At 44.7% G+C, this 21,099-nt stretch overlaps 1 protein-coding gene and 1 long non-coding RNA gene across 3 annotated transcripts in view; both read left to right on the forward strand.

The window, feature by feature from the left end:
* The window catches only part of LOC123441483 (protein LURP-one-related 15-like), a 37,324-nt gene extending 25,297 nt beyond the window's left edge, over positions 1-12,027 (forward strand). The window contains exons 2-4 of the mRNA XM_045117900.1: positions 10,835-10,961; positions 11,014-11,377; positions 11,496-12,027. Coding sequence (XP_044973835.1) covers positions 10,835-10,961; positions 11,014-11,377; positions 11,496-11,861 — 857 coding nt within the window. The 3' untranslated portion in view covers positions 11,862-12,027. The remainder of the gene's footprint in view (positions 1-10,834; positions 10,962-11,013; positions 11,378-11,495) is intronic.
* A 370-nt stretch (positions 12,028-12,397) lies between these two features.
* Positions 12,398-14,600, forward strand: LOC123442969. Of its 2 annotated transcripts, XR_006630545.1 has the most exons (4): positions 12,398-12,485; positions 13,288-13,609; positions 13,985-14,027; positions 14,348-14,600. It is a non-coding gene; the product is annotated as an uncharacterized LOC123442969 (long non-coding RNA). The 2 variants fall into 2 exon arrangements; XR_006630544.1 differs by lacking the exon at positions 12,398-12,485 and having other exon boundaries at positions 13,216-13,609.
* The last annotated feature ends 6,499 nt before the right edge of the window (positions 14,601-21,099 follow it).

Here is a 21,099-nt window from a genome sequence, read left to right on the forward strand (position 1 = left end):
TATACTTGTGGGTCATCTTTCTATTGAAGATGTTGATGAAGATTGGCCTCCCCAAGATGTGAGGGTTGTTGGTGATGACGATGGCCTCGATATCCTCCTCGGGGAATGAAGTTCCCTCAGCTGAATCGCTCCACCGGAGGGAAAAAGTGCTCGTGCCCAAGTTCCGCCTCGAGACGGCGGCGCTCCATCCCAAAAGTCCTCTCCTCCCTTTTTCAGGTCAAGAGAGAATATATACTAGAACTTTGCTGGGTGGGCCACGACCCGCGAGGCTGCGCTAGGGGGTTGGCGCACCCTCGTGCCTAGTGGCCACTTGGAGCCCCCTCTGGTGCTTCTTTCCACCAATATTTCTTATTTAATCCCTAAAAAATCCTTGTGAAGTTTCAGCCCATTTGGAGGTGTGTAGAATAGGTATCTGTGACGTAGCTTTTTCAGGTCCAGAATTCCATTTGCCGGCATTCTCCCTCTTGGTGTAAACCTTGCATATTATAAGAGAAAAGACATTAGAATTACTCCATAAAGTGGTATAATGCATAAAAACACTATAAATAATAGTAGAAAAACATGATGAAAAATGGACGTATCACAGGGTAATACTGCATATAAGTAGGTATGGTGGACTCAAGTGGCATAACTTGGTTTTAAGGATGTTGGATGCACAAGCAGCATTCCTGATTAGTACACGTGGAAGCTAGCAAAATATTGGGAAATGACCAGGTAGAGAGAAACAACGGTCATGAACATGCATTGAAAATAATCAACTTTGGGCAAAGCATAAGTAGGATATAAACACTCTGAATTTAAATATTATGAATGTTGCATTGGTTTTGAATCAACCACATGTTTGCACATGGGCCAAGTCAAACCAGTCAAATTACTTGGAGGAAAATATCATACTATCATATCACATCATAACCATTTTAATGCATGTTGACACACAAGGTAAATCATTATTACTCCAAGATATTTAAGCATGGCATGAAAAGCTATGATCTCTAATTGTCACCACAAACATGTTCACTCATGATATACTGAATTGAGATCGAACAAGCCAACATATTTACAAAAAGGAAAAACAAGTAGAGTTCATACCCATTTCCTTTGCCACGATCACTTCATCAAATATCTTCATTATTTCCATTCACTAGCACGACCAAATGATGTGATAATGATAAAAGTGCAAGTGTGTCGTGGACTAAGCTGGAATCTGCACGATAATTTTAGACAAAGGGGAATACATGGTAATGTTGGCTCTTCGTTAGATCAGCAATAAAGCATATGGGAGCCACTCATCATTTTCATCATGGGCTTCCAATTCATGACTCAACAAAAGGAAAAGAAATTCAGAGAAACATACCAAAATATTTTTGGAGTATTTGTTTTCCTTAAGCAAGCGAAATAAACTAATGGAAAACAAGAACAAGAACAACTATTTACACGGGAAAGCCCCCACAAACAAAAGGAAATCTTTTTGGGTTTGTTTTAATACTATAGCTAACTAAATGGGAAATAAAAACCGAGAAGAAGCGAGGAATATTTTTGGATTGTCTAAAGTTTTTCAAACACACAAGAAGAAAGCGGAAAAATAAATCTAACATGGATACACAATGCAAGAGCATGAGCACCGACAATTTATATGAAGTGTGTGAACATGAATGTAATACGTAGTCCCCCAATCTTAGGCTTTTGCCTAGCTTGGTAATCACCACTGGTAGTAACTATTAGGTCGAGGAAAGTGCTCTTGTGGTGGCACCTGAGCATCTCAATCCCGGGCCTCTACCTCCACAGCAGCCAACTCGTTATGGTGTGCAATTATGTCTTCTCGCATGATGGTGTGCCCATTCGTGGCATGGAAGTTAAACAAAGAAGGTGCAGGTAACACAATAATATCGCGAGTAATCTCGTTGTATAGTAAGTTATAGTGAATGACCTACGGTATATCAATTGCATGAGTGAATTTATGTTCTATCATAGATTGGTGATCGAGATAGACGTGGGGCAAAAATAATTAGTGGGGCATATAGCCACTTCAAAATATTTAGCCAGGCGTGTGGCAGAAATACCACGATGAATCTTGCCTTTGCTTCGATTAAGATGCAAGCTGCCCGCGACAATAGCTCCTAGGTTGTAGGTGTTATCACCATAAAGTGTGCGGCGCAAAATAGCCAGAGTTGGGGCACTGAGGCCACCATCCTGCTCCATAGCAGTTATGCATTTTCCTATACAAAGAGAGAAATAATGCACAGAAGGAAAATGCAAACTAGTGGCCCTGGCGTTTGATATGCCCCTAGTTTCCCCCACATTTAAGGTGAGGAGGAAACCATTAAAATCGTCAGGATTAGGATAACGCATTCCCCCATCATAGGGAAGCAAGCATATTTCACAAAATATATTAAGAGGCAATTCATAGTTTGTTGCATATAAGTCAAAACGTAATGTGGGAGCATCGGGCATGTTTATGAAATAGAAGTTTTGAACGAAGGAATTAGTAAGGAGATAGTACTGATCACACTTATCTGCGAGGAAGTTGGTTTGCCGGCATTTGCGACCAATAGCATGAATTCTTCATAAAAACTAGCTTCACTCATGAAGGGTGTATATGGACATTCACAAGGCCTAACCTCTGTGTTGTGAAAGATCTTGATGTCACTATCCTCCATCCTCCCCGCAACTCCCTTGGGACTCCGGCTCAAAGAACCCTTGCTAGAGGAACATCCCCTTAAGAAGTTCATTTTCCTACACACAATTTCTGAAATTTTTGGACCATAAAAATATGTCAATAAAACTTTATGAGAATGATAACAACTAATCATATGGATACTGAGAAGATATATCAAGCATTCATGCTACTTGGAACTTAAAGAATTTAACATGCAAGATCATTTTCTGCAACACCAAGTGCATCAATTTATGCCAAATATAAAACACTAAGGCAAAAACTAACTGCAGAGATGGAGAAGTCGCATACGAAGGAACAATTTGCTAAAAACAGTTTCAGAAACGGGTTTCCGAGCAAAGAGAATGAATATTTCAGTTTCTGGAGGAAGAACATGAGAGAGATATTTAGGAAAACAATTCTGGAGGTAGGGCATGATGTGAGCTAAAGGGATAAGGCACGGGGGCCTGTGGGTCCCACAAGCCATCACGACACGACCAGGGGGCACCCTATTGACTTGTGGCCCACACGTGTGTCTCCCTGCTATTATTTTTATGCCAACATTCTTATTTAATCCAGAAAAACTCATGTTAAAATTTTAGGACATTGTGAGACTTTTTATTTTTGGGTCATTTTTCTATGGTACGGAAAACTCAGAAAACAGGGTGATCATGGCATTTTATTTTTCTATAGCTAAGAGAACAGAGAATAAACTTGGGGTACACACAGTTGTGAATACTCAATTCATCAATCACACGTCATTCGAAAAGTATCCGTTAATAAGGTTGATCAAGTCTTATTAACTATCGTTCCCGATTAACATGAGACCAGAGAATTTTTGTATATCACTAGGTTAACTCAATGGGAATTTGCATATCCCCCACAATAAGATTATACTATTTCTTTTTCTCGGCAGTAGGTAGAGGAAAGGTAAAATCTCCAATGATGATCGTAGGAATAGGCTCAATGACATTAATACTGTTAACCAAAGTTTGCTTCTTCGGAAAATGCACCGTATATTGCTTGCCATTAACATGAAGAGTGGCCCTGCTTTTGTTTTAATCGATGACAACCCCTACAGTATTTGGAAAAGGTCTACTAAGGATGATCGACATATTGTCGTCCTCGGGCATATCAAGAATAAGAAAGTTTGTTAAGATAGTAACATTTGCAAGGACAACGGGGACGTCCTCGCAAATTCCAATAGGTAAAGCAGTGGATTTGTCAGCCATTCGCAAAGATATCTCAGTTGGTGTAAGCTTATCCAATTCAAGTCTTTTATAAAGGGGGAAAGGCATAAAACTAACACCAGCTCCTAAATCACATAAAGCAGTTTTAACATAATTTTTTTAATAGAGCAATGTATTATGGGTATACCCATATCTTCCAACTTCTTAGGTATTCCACCATCAAAAGAGTAACTAGCAAGCATAGTAGAATTTCATTTTTGGGTATCTTTATTTTATTGGTAATAATATCCTTCATGTACTTAGCATACATAGGCATTTTCAATATATGAGTCAAGCGGGTGCGCAAAAAGACAGGCCTAATCATTACAGTAAATCGTTCAAACTCTTCATGGTCTCTACTTTTAGAAGACTTTTGAGGGAATACATCGGTTTTTGAACACACGACTCTCTTTCCCATCCATGTTTTCTAGCAACAAAGTCACTCTTATCATAACGTTTATTTTTAGGAGGTGGGTTATCAAGATCCTCGGCAGGTTCTATATCAACATCATTATTAGGTTCCTTATTAATACGTGGTGAATCTTCTACATGAACATCATGTTTATCATTATCATTATCATTAAGTTCATGTTCTCTATAGATTGTGTCCCAGCATCAGAAATAGAAACATCATTATGATTCTCAGTGGGTTTCTCAATATCAGGTTCAATAGGTGCATGCAAAGTTCTATCATTTTTCTTTTTGTTTTTCTTCTTAGTGGGACTAGGAGTTTCATTAGTAATTCTGTGAGAATCCTATTCTATTATTTTAGGATAACCTTTAGGGAAAAGGGGTTCCTTAGTCATTCTACTTCCTCTAGTCATTAATCTAACAACATGATCATTCATATTGTTCATTTTAGCAAGCAAATAATTTGGTGACTTGGCTACTTGATCTAGTTGGGTGTGAACCATAGAGGCATGTACCTAGGCCTTTCACATCATTAGAAATTCTAAACATCAAGTCACTTCAGCAATCTATCAACATGGCATTATTATTCAATTGATCATTAACTTAGTTATTGAAGTGTACTTGTTTAACAATATAATTATCAAATTCATCCATGCATTCATCACGAGTCTTAACATAAGATATATCATTTTCAGTAAAGGAACGGAGAGAGTTTACCTCTACTACCCGTGTTGGGGTATCAAGTCCATGTATTTCTTCAATCGGTGGTACTTTGTTGACATCCTCAGTTTTAATACCTTTCTCTTTCATAGATCTTTTTGCTTCCTGCATATCTTCATCGCTGAGGAATAGAGCACCTCTCTTCTTTTGAATAGGTTCCGATGGTTGTTGAGGGAGTGTCCAATCAATCATTTTGCAATATATTATTTGGTAACTCTTCTGCTTGTGCAATTGTTCTTTCCCTAAAAACATAACCAACACAACTATCAATGAAGTATGTGAAAGCATTGGTTAATCCATTATAAAATGTATCAAGAATTTCATTCTTATCAAGAGGACAATGAGGCAAAGCTCTAAGTAACTGGAGAAGCCTCCCCCAAGCTTGAGGTAGATTCTCTTCTTCAATCTGCACAAAGTTAAATATTTCCTCTAAGGCAGCTTGTTTCTAATGAGCAGGAAAATATTTTCCAGAGAAGTAATAAAGCATATCCTGGGGAATACGCATACAACCAGGAGCAAGAGAAAGAAACCATTCCTTGGCCTCACCTTTCAGCGAGAAAGGAAAAAATCTTAAGGATGTAATAGTATTGTATATTTTCATCATTGGTGAACAAAGCAGCAATATCATTCAGTTTCACAAGATGTTCGACCATAGTTTCATTTCCATAACCATGGAAAGGATCACACTCTACTATATGAATTAATTCAGGGTCTATAGCAAATTCATAGTATTTATTAGTCAAAAATATAGGAGAATTAGAAAATTTAGGATCACGTTTCATTTTCTCCATCAAAGATTTTTCTTTTAGTTTGCATAATAACTTTTTCAAATCATCTCTATCTTTGCAAGCAAGAAAGTCTCTAGCTACCCCACCATCCATAACATAACCTTTAGGTACATAACGTGATTCATATCTATTAGGTGGTCGAGGTGTAACAGGTGATTCAAAATCTTCATCAATTTCAGCATTTTCAAGTTCACTAGCTCTAGCAATATGAGCATCTAGTAATTCACTCAGGGGCACAGTTTTAGTTTCAACATGTGTAGCAATAGTATCATGATTAATTTCATAAGTAGCATCATCAAGTTCATGTGATATATAAGGATGATCATCAGGTGGTGGTGTAACAAGCTGATTCAAAACAGTAGGTGAATCAAAAGCAGAGCTAGATGGCAGTTCCTTACCTCCTCTCGTGCTAGAGGGGATTGTCTTAGTTCAATTATATTTCAGATTCTTCATAGTGACAATTGGATATCCTCAAGTCAACACAATAAATAAAGCTATGATCCCCAGCAACATTGCCAGAAAAAGGTCTTGACAACCCACAAGTATAGGGGATCACGACAGTCTTCACGAGTAGTATTTCACCAAAATTTATGGATTTCACACAAGGGGAGCCAAAGAATATTTATTGGTCGTAACAATTGAGTTGTTAGTTCAACCGCAGCTGGAATATCTCTCTATAGGAAGGATTTAGTAGCACACAAAATGATACTAGTAATAGTAACGATAATAACAACAATTTTGGTAACAGTAGTAGCAGTAACAATTGAGTAGCATGTGTGACAGTAGGAGGAATAGCAGTAACTTAGCAAGATTCAGTATATGTAAAGCATATGCACGTGGATCGATGATGAATAATGATTTAGATGACATTGATCATGTAACAGTTACACACTAGGGCGACACAGAACTAGTTCTAATACATCAATATAATGTAGGCATGTATTCCGTATATAGTCATATGTGCTTGCGGTAAGAACTTGCATGACATGTTTTGTCCTACCCTCACATGGCAGCGGGGTTCTATTGGAAACTAAGGGATATTAAGGCCTCCTTTTAAAAGAGAACCAGAACCAAGCATTAACACATGGTGAATACATGAACTCCTCAAGCTAGGGCAATCACCAGAAAGAATCCCAATTATTGTCACCTTGGGGTTTGCGGATCAAGACACGTAATAGGCAACTACAACTTGCAAGATAGGATCCAAATCACTCTCATATTCATGAAAACATAATAGGTTCAGATCTAAAATCACGGCACTCTGGCCCTAGTGACAAGCATTAAGCATAGCAAAGTCATAGTAACATCGATCTCAGAACATAGTGTATACTAGGGATCAAGCCCTATCAATCTTAACTCGATTACATGATCAATATCATCCAATCCCACCACCGTCCAGCAAGCCTACCAAGGAATTACCCACTCCCAGTGGTAAGCATCATAGCAGTGTTGATGGAGAAGGGTTGGTGATGACGACGGCGACGAATCCCCCTCTTCGGAGCCCCAAACGGACTCCGTATCAGCCCCGTGAAGAAAGAACTGGAGGTGGTGGCGGCTCCGTCTCATGAAACACAATGAAAACTTCTCTCTTATTTTTTTTCTCCGAAGATGTGATTTTATAGGACTAGAACTAGGGTTGGAGGAGCCACGTGGGCTCCACAAGCCATGAGGGGGCGGCCTAGGGGCGTGCCCTGTTGGCTTGTCGCCCGTGGCTGCGTTCCTTGTAAATGTCATAAATAATTCACATTGAGTTTTACCCAATTTCAAGAACATTTATTTCTGCACAAAAATAACACCAAGGTAGTAGTGCTAAAAACAGCGTAAGTCTGGGTTAGTTTCATTCAAATCATGCAAATTAGAGGTTAAAACCAGAGCAAAAGTGTTCGAAAAAGTTGATACGTTGGAGACGTATTAGTATATGGTGCGGAAGGGTATGTTTTCCAACAAGGTGAACTCTTATTCATCTTCCAGATCTTTGTCATCAGAGTCCTCTGCCTGTGTCGTCGGGTATTCTAAGCCGGACGCCTCCTCCTCAGAAGCTGCATAACTTGTGTCGTTAAGTCCGTCCTATGCAAAAGTTGTTTACTGAGCGTGCAACTCCATTGAGATTTCTATGAGAGGAAGCTTTGGGGCCATTATTTCCAAACATGGCTCAGCTTGTGTGCCATCTCCATCCAGATATGCATCCACCTCTTCAGCAGCCTCTTCTACCTCACGGGCCATCCTATGTGTGTGGATCATCAACAAATGAGTCCTTTCTGGCAAACCTACATCACCGTCGTCGTTGCTGCCTTGATCTTCTACCGGAACGTTATTCAAATCAAAATAAGCACCCACATCCCCACGACAAACATCATGTGTTAGAGGGGTGCTAACTTTTGTCGTGGGGTGACTCGTGGTCATGGTATCGTAGAACTCTTGACTGCCTACACTATGGTTGCCTACTCCTGACCTATGGCCGCGGCAATCACAGCCTGTCGGCACGCAGTTGAGGTCTATATCATAGAGGTTATGATCTGGCTGGACAACTGCATATACAACAAGGATCTTCACGCAAGATTCACCGACCATTGCCTTGTAGTTTGCCCAAGCATAAGCCTTGCTAGAGGGATCATCATGCACAATAACCTATGACATGTGTCGGCGTCATACCTTGCTTCCAACCTTACTACAGAACGTTTTTCCATATCCATCACTTGCGTCACCTTATCAACAAGTTCAGCAAGAGTTGGATCCTTAGGGAAACACAATGCAAGGCTTTGGGTGTTCACAAACTCCACACAAGCGCTGCCAGATTGCATGTTAAGAGCGTTGCCGTGATGTAAATGCACTATAATACGATACAACATCCTACATAAAAAGGTAACAAAGCCAACATTAACCCATGTCATGTGTGACAGGTCTGACATGCCATAATATATAAAAAGATGTGCACTGCTTGGCACCCTCCTATTACCTAATGTATGTCATATACAAATGATATACATCGTGCCAAGTTGATTCATAAGAAGATTACCTGCTGCTTTGGGCCGATCTGGTTGATGCCGCATGGTCTCCACTTTTTGACTGCTGGGGATTTACGGTTGGGCGGAGGTTCATACAATGAGGGGTTGCGTCCAAGCGGCTGCTTTGGCCAGGGGCAGTCGTCGGTGTACGATGGGCTGCCTGGAATGGGCTTGGGGTCTATGGGGAACAAGGGGAGGAGTGGAAGGGGACATGGACCTGCGAGTGTGGCTCTCTGGATTCGAAAAGTGATGCTACGAAAGGGCGACTTGTTTCGGGGGAGGGCCTATTACAAACTCGTCAACTAGGAGGCGGACGAGGCCGGCCTGCAACATCGAATTGGAAGACGACACCGAAGAAGACATGCCACGCCTAATTTACACGTGCCACAGCCGATCACATGACATGTCTATTTGGAAGGCGGCGCCACATATATAATCAGCCATGCCAAATAGCAGGGCGTGCTATGCATTGCAAGAGAAACGTCAAACGATAAGACGAGCACAATGAGGAAACGACAAACAGAATGTCGGGTTCACTTTCATGGTGTCACATCTATATATCACGTGTATCAGACGATCGTTAGAACATCCAACTAGAACAACAGATGTTCTGCTGCGATGATGCTCGGGATTAGAAAAAACACACACAATCCTGCCAATACAACACCGTTTCATCCGACGCTTCAGAGCTACCCTCGCGACGTGACCGACAACCATAGACCACGACCGATCAAATGCCCATAAAAAGAAGACACGTAAACATGTATATTACATGCAGAACTGTTAAGCGTGAATGGTGAGGTGAGACGACCAAATAAGTTTTTTGGTTTAGTGTGCGACATAATAAATTTGGGGGACTGATCTGCGCCGGCGCGTCGGCCGAAACTTTCGCCCGGCCGCGCGCGAGCTACAGGATCCACCAACCCCGCGTCGTCCGCACCGTTGGATCTTCCATGCAACATTTTTTCCTACGATGCAGCAAATTTCGACGCGATGCAGCAATTTTTTCGACGGTTACAACAAAAAACAAAATTTGTAGCAAAAAATATCTCCGTGATCGTAGCAAAAAAACGAAGTTGATGGTGCGTGGTAGAAAAAGTCAAACGCCGGTTGTAGCAAATATCTACGTGGCGTGGATGCAACTTTTTTAGTGAACGGTTACAGCAAAAAATGAAGCCAGTTGTAGCAAAAATTAACACGGTTGTAGCAAAAGTAAAAAAACAGCGATTGTAACGAAAATCCGACAAACTGGAGTTGCAACCAATCGTGGATGCAGCTTTTTTAGCGGACAGATGTAGCAAAACAAAACGCTTGCAGCAAATATGACGCCGGTTGCAACAATTTTAGACGAAGAAAGTTGCATACCAAGTCAGCGAACGCCCGCGCGGTCGCGTGCGGCCGGCCGAGGCCGGCGCACCGCCGAGAAGCGTTTCCCATAAATTTGGGATCATTTAATAAAAATCATACGAGAAAACCGGAACCAGGTTGGGGCCACATCTGTGGCCAGTCGCAGTCAGCTTTGTCAATGCCGGGCCATAGCTGTCCCCGTAACCTTGTGCGTGCCCTCTGCCTCCCTGACCGTCGGGCCCGACCAAACCCGGGATCGTCTGCGCTTTGGTACACCACGCACACTGGTGGATACGGTGCCTCGCCCATACTGGCCTACCGGTAGCAACTCCAAGGAATATATACCCCGTGCAAAATCTACAGATGGACAGCAAAAAAGCCGTCACACCTAATGAAGCACAGAAGAGAATTAGTTTGCACACACATATGAAATTTTTTTACCTATTCTTTTGCGGTATACTTCATGCAAGTACTAGTCTCGATCAGTTCCACACCAGCCGTCCGGGGCAAGACTAGAACCACGAGCCTTAGTATAATCATCAAAATCTCTCCCTAATAATAAAGCAAATAGGGTTTCTGGTCGTCCGTCATGTCATTTTTGTAAAAATGTCCTTCCGTTTTCTGTTAATAAACCCGCAATCCTTTCTTTAGTGAGGAAAACATTTCACTTTTATGATTAAGACCCTATATGTTTTCTTTGGCTGGTGTCGCCGCTGCTGCAGTTCCTGGGCGACCGGGCCAGGTCCTTCGCCGACGACCTCGCGCGCTACCTCCCGGGAGGAGCGGGGGACGCGCGCGCCGACCTTGCGCGCCTCTCCGATGAGCTCCTCCGCCTCAAGGTGACCGCCGCCGACGTCGAGCACGCCCGGCGCCGCCCCTCCGACCCCACCCTCGCCGCCTGGATCCACCGCCTCAGGGACGCGGCCCACGACGCCGACGACCTCCTCGACGACAGCTAGGCGGGAGGCGGGAGGCGCACGCGGAGGCGGCAGGCTGGGTCAAGCATCGGGGTCTTCTCCCGATCTATCTGCGCGCTTCTGCGCGGGGGACGAGGCGGCGCTGGCGGTGGCCAAGACGCTCAGCATGTCCGGCAACGACTTCACCGTCACGGACGCCGCCACGGGCGCCCTGCTGCTGCGCGTCGACGACGTCCTCTTCAGCCTCCGCCGCCGTTGCCTCCTCGCCGACGCCCACCGTCGCCCCGTCCTCACCGTCCAAGAATCGGTGGGTCTTCTTCTCCCTTTCCGTTTCGCCCCCCCTCTGTTTCCAAGCTCGTTGATTCCTTCTTCTCCAACTGTCTGACCCTGACGCGCGGCGGATGGTTGGTGGCCGGTGGTTCCAGGCGCTGGTGATGAACACGCGGTGGAAGGTGTACCGCGGGGACAGCACGAGCCGGCGGGACCTGCTCTTCACGGTGGTGAAGCCGTCGGTGATCCAGCTGCGGTGGTCCACCAAGGTCAGCGTCTTCCTCGCCAGCAACGACGCCGAGCAGGCCCCGGACTTCTGGATCACCGACAGCTACCACGAGGGCGCCTGCTCCGTCTCCCTCGGCGAATCCGACACCCTCATCGCCAGGATCGACCGCCGCTCCATCGTGGTCAGCGCGCTGCTGGGCAAGAACGCCTACAGCGTCACCGTCAACGCCGGCATCGACTACGCCTTCATCGTCGCGCTCGCCGTCGTCCTCGACGAGATGCACTACCAATGACACACAGCTCAAGTCTCCTCCTATTGCCGCGGGTGATTCCTACGAATTGTCGTGTGTGTCAATGCTTTGTGCAGGGAAATCACCAATGCTCTGCTTTTGAGTTGATACATGTGTCAGTGTGACGATGTGAAACAGAGATTTTGATCCGATTCAGGAATGTTCAGAGGGGGCGCTCGGTTGAACGGCTTTGCTTGGTCCAATTCTGTTTCGTTAGACGCGGAACGACGGGGACGTCCGGATCTAGGTGAGCACCTGCGGGACTTTGCCGCCCAACTTCGTCTACAGAGGCCGCCTGCAGCAGCAGCAGGGGCAGGGCCGCCGCGGCGCGATCGCCGTCAAGAAGTTCGCCAAGATGGCCTGGCCCGACCCCAAGCAGTTCGCGGTACGTTGCAACACCCCGGAGTCCGTCACTCCGTCTTTCTCTGTCTGCCGCGGACCGGAAAAATTCGCGAGCTCACAGCTTCAGTTCGGTTTCGTTTGGTGCGCAGGAGGAGGCCAGGGGGGTGGGCAGGCTGCGGCACCGGCGGCTGGCCAACCTCATCGGCTACTGCTGCGACGGGGACGAGCGCCTGCTCGTCGCCGAGTTCATGCCCAACGACACCCTCGCCAAGCACGTCTTCCACTGTAAGTCCGTTTGCCCCCCCTCATGGATACCACCCATCCTTCTTCAGCTAGCTACCCATCAGAGCATTCAGTAGTTTTGATTGACAACGGTTTCTGAATTTCTGTTCGTCTGCGGATTTTCCATTTTGTCCACTTCGGTAATACGGTACATGATGCAAAATCCCTGGCAGTTGTAGTTCCTGGTTCAGATTGGGCCAGAACCTGGCAAAAGTGAGTGGAACTGATGCTGTTCGCAGAGAAGGATTAGGATTAGCATAGCACGATTATCATAGCCCCCTTGATTTATTTTCGTCTGGAGTGGTACAACAGTGCACTGCGACTTCAAGATAACAAGGACAACAGGTTTCACGACACTCATTTGTCTATGATTTCCTCACCAAATCTAAAATTAATTAGCCCCTAAACTCTAATCCCTTGTGAGCAAGCCGCCCCTTCCTCTACCCCCACCAATGTCAACTTCCGAATCAAGCTGAAAGTCCAGGTCACTCCCTTAATTTTAGGTAGAGATATGTTCTGCTAGATGTGTGTGAATCCCTCTATTATTCCAGTAGGGTAATCATTCTTATTTGACCATTTAAGTGAACAATATCTAATATTTGATACTTAGTTAAGTGAGGTTGTGAAACATGTTAAATCTTGCAGAGAAGATAAAGTTACTGCATGGTACCAAGGACGGGTGTGCACTCCTTTACTGTTGTGTTTTTCATTTGAGTGTCAACACTAGGTAAGAGGAATGTTTGGTAAATCTAGCCCAATCAGTTTGCAAAGTGCCAATGCAGTTGCACGAGGTTGAATTTTGCAGGTTTATGGCTGATCGTCATGCTTTAGCCGAGGAACGGATGGAGTTACCAAGAAAAAAAGGAGGAAGTCCGTCACCTGAACATGATCATTGAAGAGATTAATGACAATAATGGAGCTTATATCAACAAGCTCGTTGACAAGAGAAGGAAGCTTCAAGCTGAACTTAGATCAAATGAGTCTTGGAGAGATGAGGTTGTGCATCTATGTGCTGAAATCGAGAAGCTCCACGCCGTTAGGAAAGAACTCTCTGCAAAGGTTGCATCACTCATGCATGAGCTTAGTAGGGACAAATCACATAGATGACAGGAACTTACATATGCAAGGTACACACCTCGACACGCAGTCTCTTTTGCAGGACCAGACTCTCAAGTATCTCGGTAAATCTGTTGAATGGAAACTTTGAATATCATTGGTTTGTATAATTCTATTTATTTGCAAGAATGCGTGTGAATTAGAGCATGCAGAAGTGGAATTTTGAGTTGGTGGAACAAGTGAAAGTAATGGAAAAGAATATAATTTTGATGGGGCAAGAAATTCAATAACTGCGGGCCAAATTAGCTAATTTTAATGGCTATGGGGCACAAGTATGTTATTGCGATCAACTATAGTGTTGTAAATTCAGCGATTATTTCTATATTTATTTTCCTTTCTTTCTTGTCATATCTTGTCATTTATTTTCTGAATTTGACGTTGCACAGGCACACTATGGTGGGGTTTGAGCAATCCTGATTTAGGAATCTGGTATGTCTCAGCACTTCACATGAGTTTCTGTGAAAAAACACCAATTCTTTGGTTTGTAACGCCAATGGACATGCTCACTGCTCTTAGCCAAATAAAATATTGATGCGTCTAATATTGGTAGGTCAAGTCGGCTAATCCTTCCACGTTTGCCAACTCATGTGATACTAATTAGTGTCTTGATATTTAATGGTTGAAAAACCTTTCATTTGTAATATCGATAGTATGAGACCAAATTTATTGTTTTATTTAAGTACCATTCTTTGTTCTGTTTGATAAATGAAGATTGCTGTTGTCCTATGTTTTGTTTTATGGTGTTTCAGTTCAGGAAGGGGCATGGTAATCTATCAAAGAACAGTGGTACAATATTAATTAACGACTCAAAGGTATGCAACTGAATTTATTGATAGATTTAGATGCCACCGTATTTTGTATTTGTTCGGGTTATGCTGCAAAAGAGATGCTTTACATGGCCCAACGTTTTGCTAGCACAAACGCATGACCAAATTTGGCTTGGCGTTGTAACAAATTTTCAGTTTCATGTTTATCAACTTAGATGTGTTGTTGTTTTTTCGAGGATCATGTATACTTTTTCTCCCGTTGCAACGCACGGGCATTTTTGCTATAATAATCTATGTATAGGAAATGTTACTAGCAAACATTTAAATGCGATCAAATTAAACATTTCATTACAACATAACTGATATATATATATATATATATATATATATATATATATATATATATAGAAAGTCTATTCGTCATCCAGGGTGAAGAATAAGTAATTCTTCACCCAGGTGTATAACCTCTCAAAATATATTTCTTGCTGGATGTCATAATTTTACCTCACACGCTCCTCACAATCTTACCTCACCAACGTGGACTAATCTTGCCTCACATGCATTAAATTCTTCCGAGAGTGTTATAATTTTACCTCACCTCACACATGCATGTTGTAATATTATCTCGCGTGCATGACATACTTGTTTCTTACGATGGGTGTTAAGAAGCACTTAAGTACACACCATAATATTACCTCACATGCATTTTGGTTATTACGGTGAGTATAGGATGTGTGAGGAGGTGGGGTGAGGAATAAGGATTCCTCACCCAGGGTGACGAATAGAGATGCAAATCATTATCAATTTATCAATATCGATTTCCTCTAACAATTCCATACTAAACATGAACTTTTGCTACAGACATTTCTACATTAAATCTCCCAGTCCTAGCAAATGATAGAATTGTGTAGCGCAGTCTAATCAAGAAAAATAGCATATGATATACTGTATATATTTTCTAGGTATGGTACATATCCATTCTGTACTTAAAAGGACAGAAATTATACACCTTGATGGCTTGGCTGTGGAGGAACGACACCAGAATTGTAGAGCACTCGTAGGAGCAGCCAAGATAGATTTGATTGAAGAAGAGGCTGAGAGGCATCAAGGGCAGACCGCGTGCCATCATGGTGAATTGTAGATCACCATGAATTAAAGGGCGACATGAATTGTAGATCACCTGCAGCCTACCATCGACCATCGTGGCCTTGGATTAGGTATTTAGGGTTTGTGGAAAACTAATTTTGGTGAGTCAGCGAGACAGATATAATAAGGAGAATAAAGCGGGGACCTAGAGAGCGGTGTTCGGCAGCGTATTGTGGCTGCTCATCCAGTGCCATCAACTCACGATTGGGATCTTGGAAATAGAATAGGGATCGTGGCACTCTGAAACTTTTTGGCCATTGCAACTTCTAGCAGTTGGACAACCTGGACTAGTCGTGGGCTACATCCGTTCGTTCCTACTCGTCGCTGCCTCTCCTTGGGCCAGACATGCACTGTCGGCCCCCCCTTGGACATGGGGCTCGGGGTGGCCACCCCTCCCGCCCCCCTCAAGGCCGACCCTGCTCTCTCTCCTGATGCCTCCCGAGGCGATCGGCGAGCCGAGTGGTGAAGCGACTGGTGCTGTGATCAGCGGGTTGAGCGGCGATGCGCCGGGCATGGCGACCGTCAGGACGAGTGAGGCGACTGGGGGGGGGGGCGATCGGTGAGGCGACGAGCGGATTGCGTTGCGAAGGTGCCGGTGGGGCGACCTATAGCGAGGTCCATTCTGCTGATCTAGGAGCAGGCGTGCCCTCTCATCGCCGGTGGGATGTTACCTACGAAGATACAACCTTGGAAACAAGGAGGGTTCTTCATGGTTTCATCTCCCTCCACCTGCCTTCTCTATGGATTACGGTTAGGGATAAGGAGGATGATATCCTAGCAGGTAGATACCTGCAAAAGCACGAGTGTCCCAAGGTTGGACAGGTCCTTCAGATCGATGGATTCCATTTGATCGCATGGAATCCTTCATCGGCACAAAAGATTCACGAGAAGGTTGCAGTATGTGTTGATCTAACCTCACCTCCTACTCGTTTTGGCGGGCGTTTTTGGGTTCTTGCATATCAGGATGATGAAGAAGATGCGGAAGGTATATGCGTGCTTCAGATCGATGAGCCATCACCACTCCCTAACCGGGTGCTGCCGGCTGCGGAGTCTCAAGAACGCAAGATCCAGTCGGATTTCAAACTAACAAAGAAGACGGTGGTGTCTAAAGGAGGTAAGCCGTGGATTGGACCGATCCCAAAGGTGAACCTTCTCCCTGTCTCTTTGTCCGATTTCTTTAAGCTGGAATGCTGGACGTTAGTCTCGAAGAACAAGAAGAAACTCGGACGCGATGGTCGGCCGTCGCCGGCGGCGGTGATGGTGCCGTCATTGTGTGATTCCAGGAAGGAGTTTTTGAATGCTGTGCTAGTGGATGTTGGGCCTGAGGTCAATGCAAACGATATGGGCTTACTAAAACCTGGGTATATGTCCCAGGAAGGAGCCCATGTTGTTGATATGTTGCCTACATGCAGTACCGACGTGCTGTCAGAGGTTTTACAACCGCCGCTAGCTAGGGTTCCTTCACGATCGACGCCGGGTTTTCCAAAGTTGAGGTCGGGACGAGCTGCTCGCGTCCCTCCTCTGTGTCCCTCGGCGGCAATGGCGGGGAGGGGTGCCCCTTAGAACCAGGGGCCGGTGCAACCTCCTTGCTGACCATCAGGCTAGGGCCAGCGCCCTCCTACCCAACCTGCTAGGACGGCGGCTTCTACCGCTGCGGCCGGCGCTCTTGCGGTGGCTGATGCAATAGGCAACAACCGCGCGGTCGTTGGGGAGATGATGGCTTCAATGCCTACGGGAAAGGGCAGTATCGTGGCTCTTCTTCCTCGGGGGGTGGGCGCGGATATGCGTGGCAAAGCAATGCTGGAAACGGTACTGGTTTCTCTGGTCCTCCTCGGAAGTTTGCGTCGGGGGTATCGGGCCCCCCACGTCGGAGGTTTCAGGCAGAATTGGGGTGGCAGAGGAGGGGGCAGGAAGCCGAGGCCACCTCTTCCGCCTCAGGATGCTCCTGCTGCAGCCGATGCTTCTCTTGAGTCCAAGATGGGGCCGCCGAAGGATGTCTCTAACACAAACTCAGACTCAGGCTCAAGATGTTGGGGTGGACTCCACGGTTGATAAGAGCAACGCTCACGGGAAGCTAGAGGGGGGGGGGGGTGATCGACCTTCCAAATAGGCGCGCAAGAAAGAGAAGATGATTTGTTATCGTTACGGAGAGACGGGTCACTTTGTTTCCAAATGCAAGGCGGATCTTTGTGAGTTTTTTCTAAAGCCCAAACATGGCTCGGCTCAGTGCCCTCTTACGGTTGGACCGATGTCGGTGGTGACTATCTATGGCGTTTGTTGCCAGCAACTGATGTTTTTTGAGTCACCAACTGCTACGACATCGGTTCATGCGCCAGATGTGGCCTTTACTGGGACGGTTACCATGGCGCGTGGGACTATGACTGTTGAGCAGGTGGTGCAGCAGCTTCGGGAGCTAGTTTCTTTGACTTTTCGGTGGGAGCCAGTTTTGATTGCAGAGAATGTGTTCAAAGTTGTCTTTCCTACCAAGGAGGATTTAGCACAGTTGCTCAAGTTTGGCATGTGCAGAGTGCCTAGCACTAGCTGTCTGTTAGAGTTCGATGCGTGGAAGAGTGAGGAGCCACAAGGTGTGCCTCTTCCTCAGATTTGGGTTCGCTTTACGGGCGCCCCGTCCAAGGCTATTAATGACTTTCTGGTCACTTGGAGCTTGGGGTCATTGATAGGCAAGACCGGAAAGGTGGATATGGTGTTTACCCGAGCTAAAGGAGTTGCACGGTTGTTGGTTAGTGTCATTGATATCGAGCTTGTTCCAGATGAAGTGGTATGGACTCATGCGGGAATGAGATATACCCTTCAGCTTGAGATCGAGAGTCCACCTCTGTTTGAAGACAAAGATGTTCATATGACGGATGGGGATATGACGGATGGGGATGATGCGTCGGGGTCAAGGGAGTCGGATAAAAGGATCCAATCGCCCAAGACCATAAAGGATAAGGAGCTCCCGCATGCAGCATCGTCGGTTGGAGGTGCTACTCATTCTGTCTCAGCTCCTTTGGCACAGCTTAGATTTGGTTCTTTTGAACCTGCTTCGGTGCCTGCCAGGGTTGGAGGAGACCGCCGGGCAGCAGAATTGGAGGGGCAGGTTCGGTCTGTCAACGTCAAGATCCGTGGGAAGCAGCCTATCAGTTCTTCTCTCGGTTCGTCTCTATCTTTGGAGGGGCTGCCGGCTGTTACGCTTGACCAATACCTTTCTGATGCAAGGTTCGAGGGTTCAGGGGCGATGCATTATCGAGTTCTCTCGTGTATCCCCAAGACGCTACAGTCTGTCGCGGCGAAGGATTTAGTTCCAGTAGCGATGCCGGTGACAAAAAAACAGCATGATGGGGGCACCGAGCAGGGCCTTGCACAATTCTGTGTTGATGAAGTCATAGCTTTTGGCGGTATACCGAATCCGATGACACCAGAGAGGAGGTCCAGTCAGCGTATTCAGAACCAACCAGATGCGGATGACATGCAGTTGGGGCGTGCAATGCGTGCTGCAAAAATGAGGAGTGCGGAAAATTTCACAAGTATGTCTTTTAATAAAGACAATTCCATTCTTCATTTTTCTCCGCATGAAATTATAGATAATGCTGCCTCTGTTGGGGTTTCCTTGGGTAACATGGGTAGAGAAATTTTGAAATCTATTAATGACCTACTAGACTTAGAGGTAGATAGGGCTCTAGATATTATTCGGAATTTAGCTGCCGTGAAACCAATGAAAAATCTGAAATCACTAATCTCGGGGGCCTGAATTCTCTATGTGATAATTTGGCCCCTGTGGCTGATCCGGAGGAAGGAGATGATCATGCACTGGATCAGGGTATTGCTGATCAGCAATCTCTTTTTGTCGACTCACAAGTACCTAGTTATATGGACCAAGGATTTGGAGAGAAACCAAAACGACCTTAGAAACGGAAAGTATATTCGGTTTCTGCGGTTCGTAGAAGCGCTAGATTTAAGACTGCTAAAAAAATTATGATGAAAGATGAGAGGAATTTTTTGGAATAGCAGAGGTCTTCGAGACTTGTCTAAAACAAGATTTCTAGCAGAGGCGACTTTAGAGCATCATCTTAATTTTATCGCGCTTATGGAGACAGGGCGGGATAATTTTACTTCACAGTTCTTAAGTTCTTTATCAGCGGGTGTCGACTTTGACTAGCACTGTCTCCCTCCAAGAGGAAGGTCCGATGGGATTTTACTTGGAGTCCGATGTGACACCCTTCAAGTGATAGAATTGGTGTTGGGAGATTATGCGGTTAAATTCAGGATTACATCCAAAAGAGATGGATTTCAATGGGCTCTCGTAACTGTGTATGGGGCTGCTCAGCCGGAGCTTAATCCTGAATTTCTCGCTGACCTGGTTCGGATTTGTGATGAGAAATTACCACTTTTGGCAGGGGGTGATTTCAATATTATTAGGCGGGCCGATGAAAAGAGCAATGAAAATTTTGATGGCAGATGGCCATTTATGTGTAATACTATTATAGAGAGCCTGGACCTAAGGGAGATTGATCTCTCTGGTAGGAAATTCACATGGGCTAATTCCCTACAAAACCAAACTTTTGAAAAATTGGACCGGGTTCTTACTAGTATTGAATGGGAACAGAAGTTTCCACTAGTAACTGTGCGTGCGCTTCAAAGAGCTATCTCTAACCACACTCCACTTTTGCTGGACTCTGGTAATACAAACCATATGGGTAACAAACATGGATTCTTCTTTGAATCAAGTTGGTTCTCACGGGAGGGATTCATGGATATGGTTGCTAGGGAATGGAACAAGGAGTTGGGTGGGACATCCAACGTTGATAGTTGGCAAAACAAAATTCGACATCTTAGACAAGACCTTAGAGGTTGGGCTAGAACATATCCGGGATTTATAAGGATGAGCATGACAGATTTATCAAACTTATAGATGATCTCGATTGTAAGGCAGAGACCTGTATTTTGGACGCGAAAGAACAGTCTTTGAAGGATGAGGCTGAACAATGACTACGTGTACTCCTTAGAGAAGAGGAAATGAAATGGGCGCTGAGAGCAAAAGTATCGGCAATCATACATGGGAATAACAACACTAAATTTTTCCACTTGATTGCAAATGGAAAGCATAGGAAAAAGAGAATTCTGCAGCTCGAGCAAGATGAGGGTACAATAGTAGGTCATGAGAATCTAAAATTGTACATCTCTAACTATTATAAACAGTTATTCAGTGCTCCTGATCATAGTTTTGTGTCTATGGATGAGCATCAAGTAGCGGATATTCCTCAAGTTGGCGAGGCCGACAATGAGATTTTATCCGCTCCTTTTTCGGAGAAAGAGGTGCTTGATGCTATTGGGGATATGAAGAACGGTAAAGCTCCCGGTCCAGATGGTTTTCCAGCTGAGTTTTATAAGAAATGTGGGCATATTATCAAGAATGATCTCATGTCAATGTTTCATGATCTGTTCTGTGGTCACCTACAACTCTTTCATTTGAATTTTGGTACAATAACACTGCTACCAAAGAAGGAGGGGGCGACACGTATTGAACAATTTCGTCCAATATGTTTGCGAAATGTTAGTTTCAAGATTTTCACAAAGTTGGGAACGGA

The sequence above is a fragment of the Hordeum vulgare genome, chromosome 3H (assembly GCF_904849725.1).
Source record: "Hordeum vulgare subsp. vulgare chromosome 3H, MorexV3_pseudomolecules_assembly, whole genome shotgun sequence".
Lineage (NCBI taxonomy): Eukaryota > Viridiplantae > Streptophyta > Magnoliopsida > Poales > Poaceae > Hordeum > Hordeum vulgare.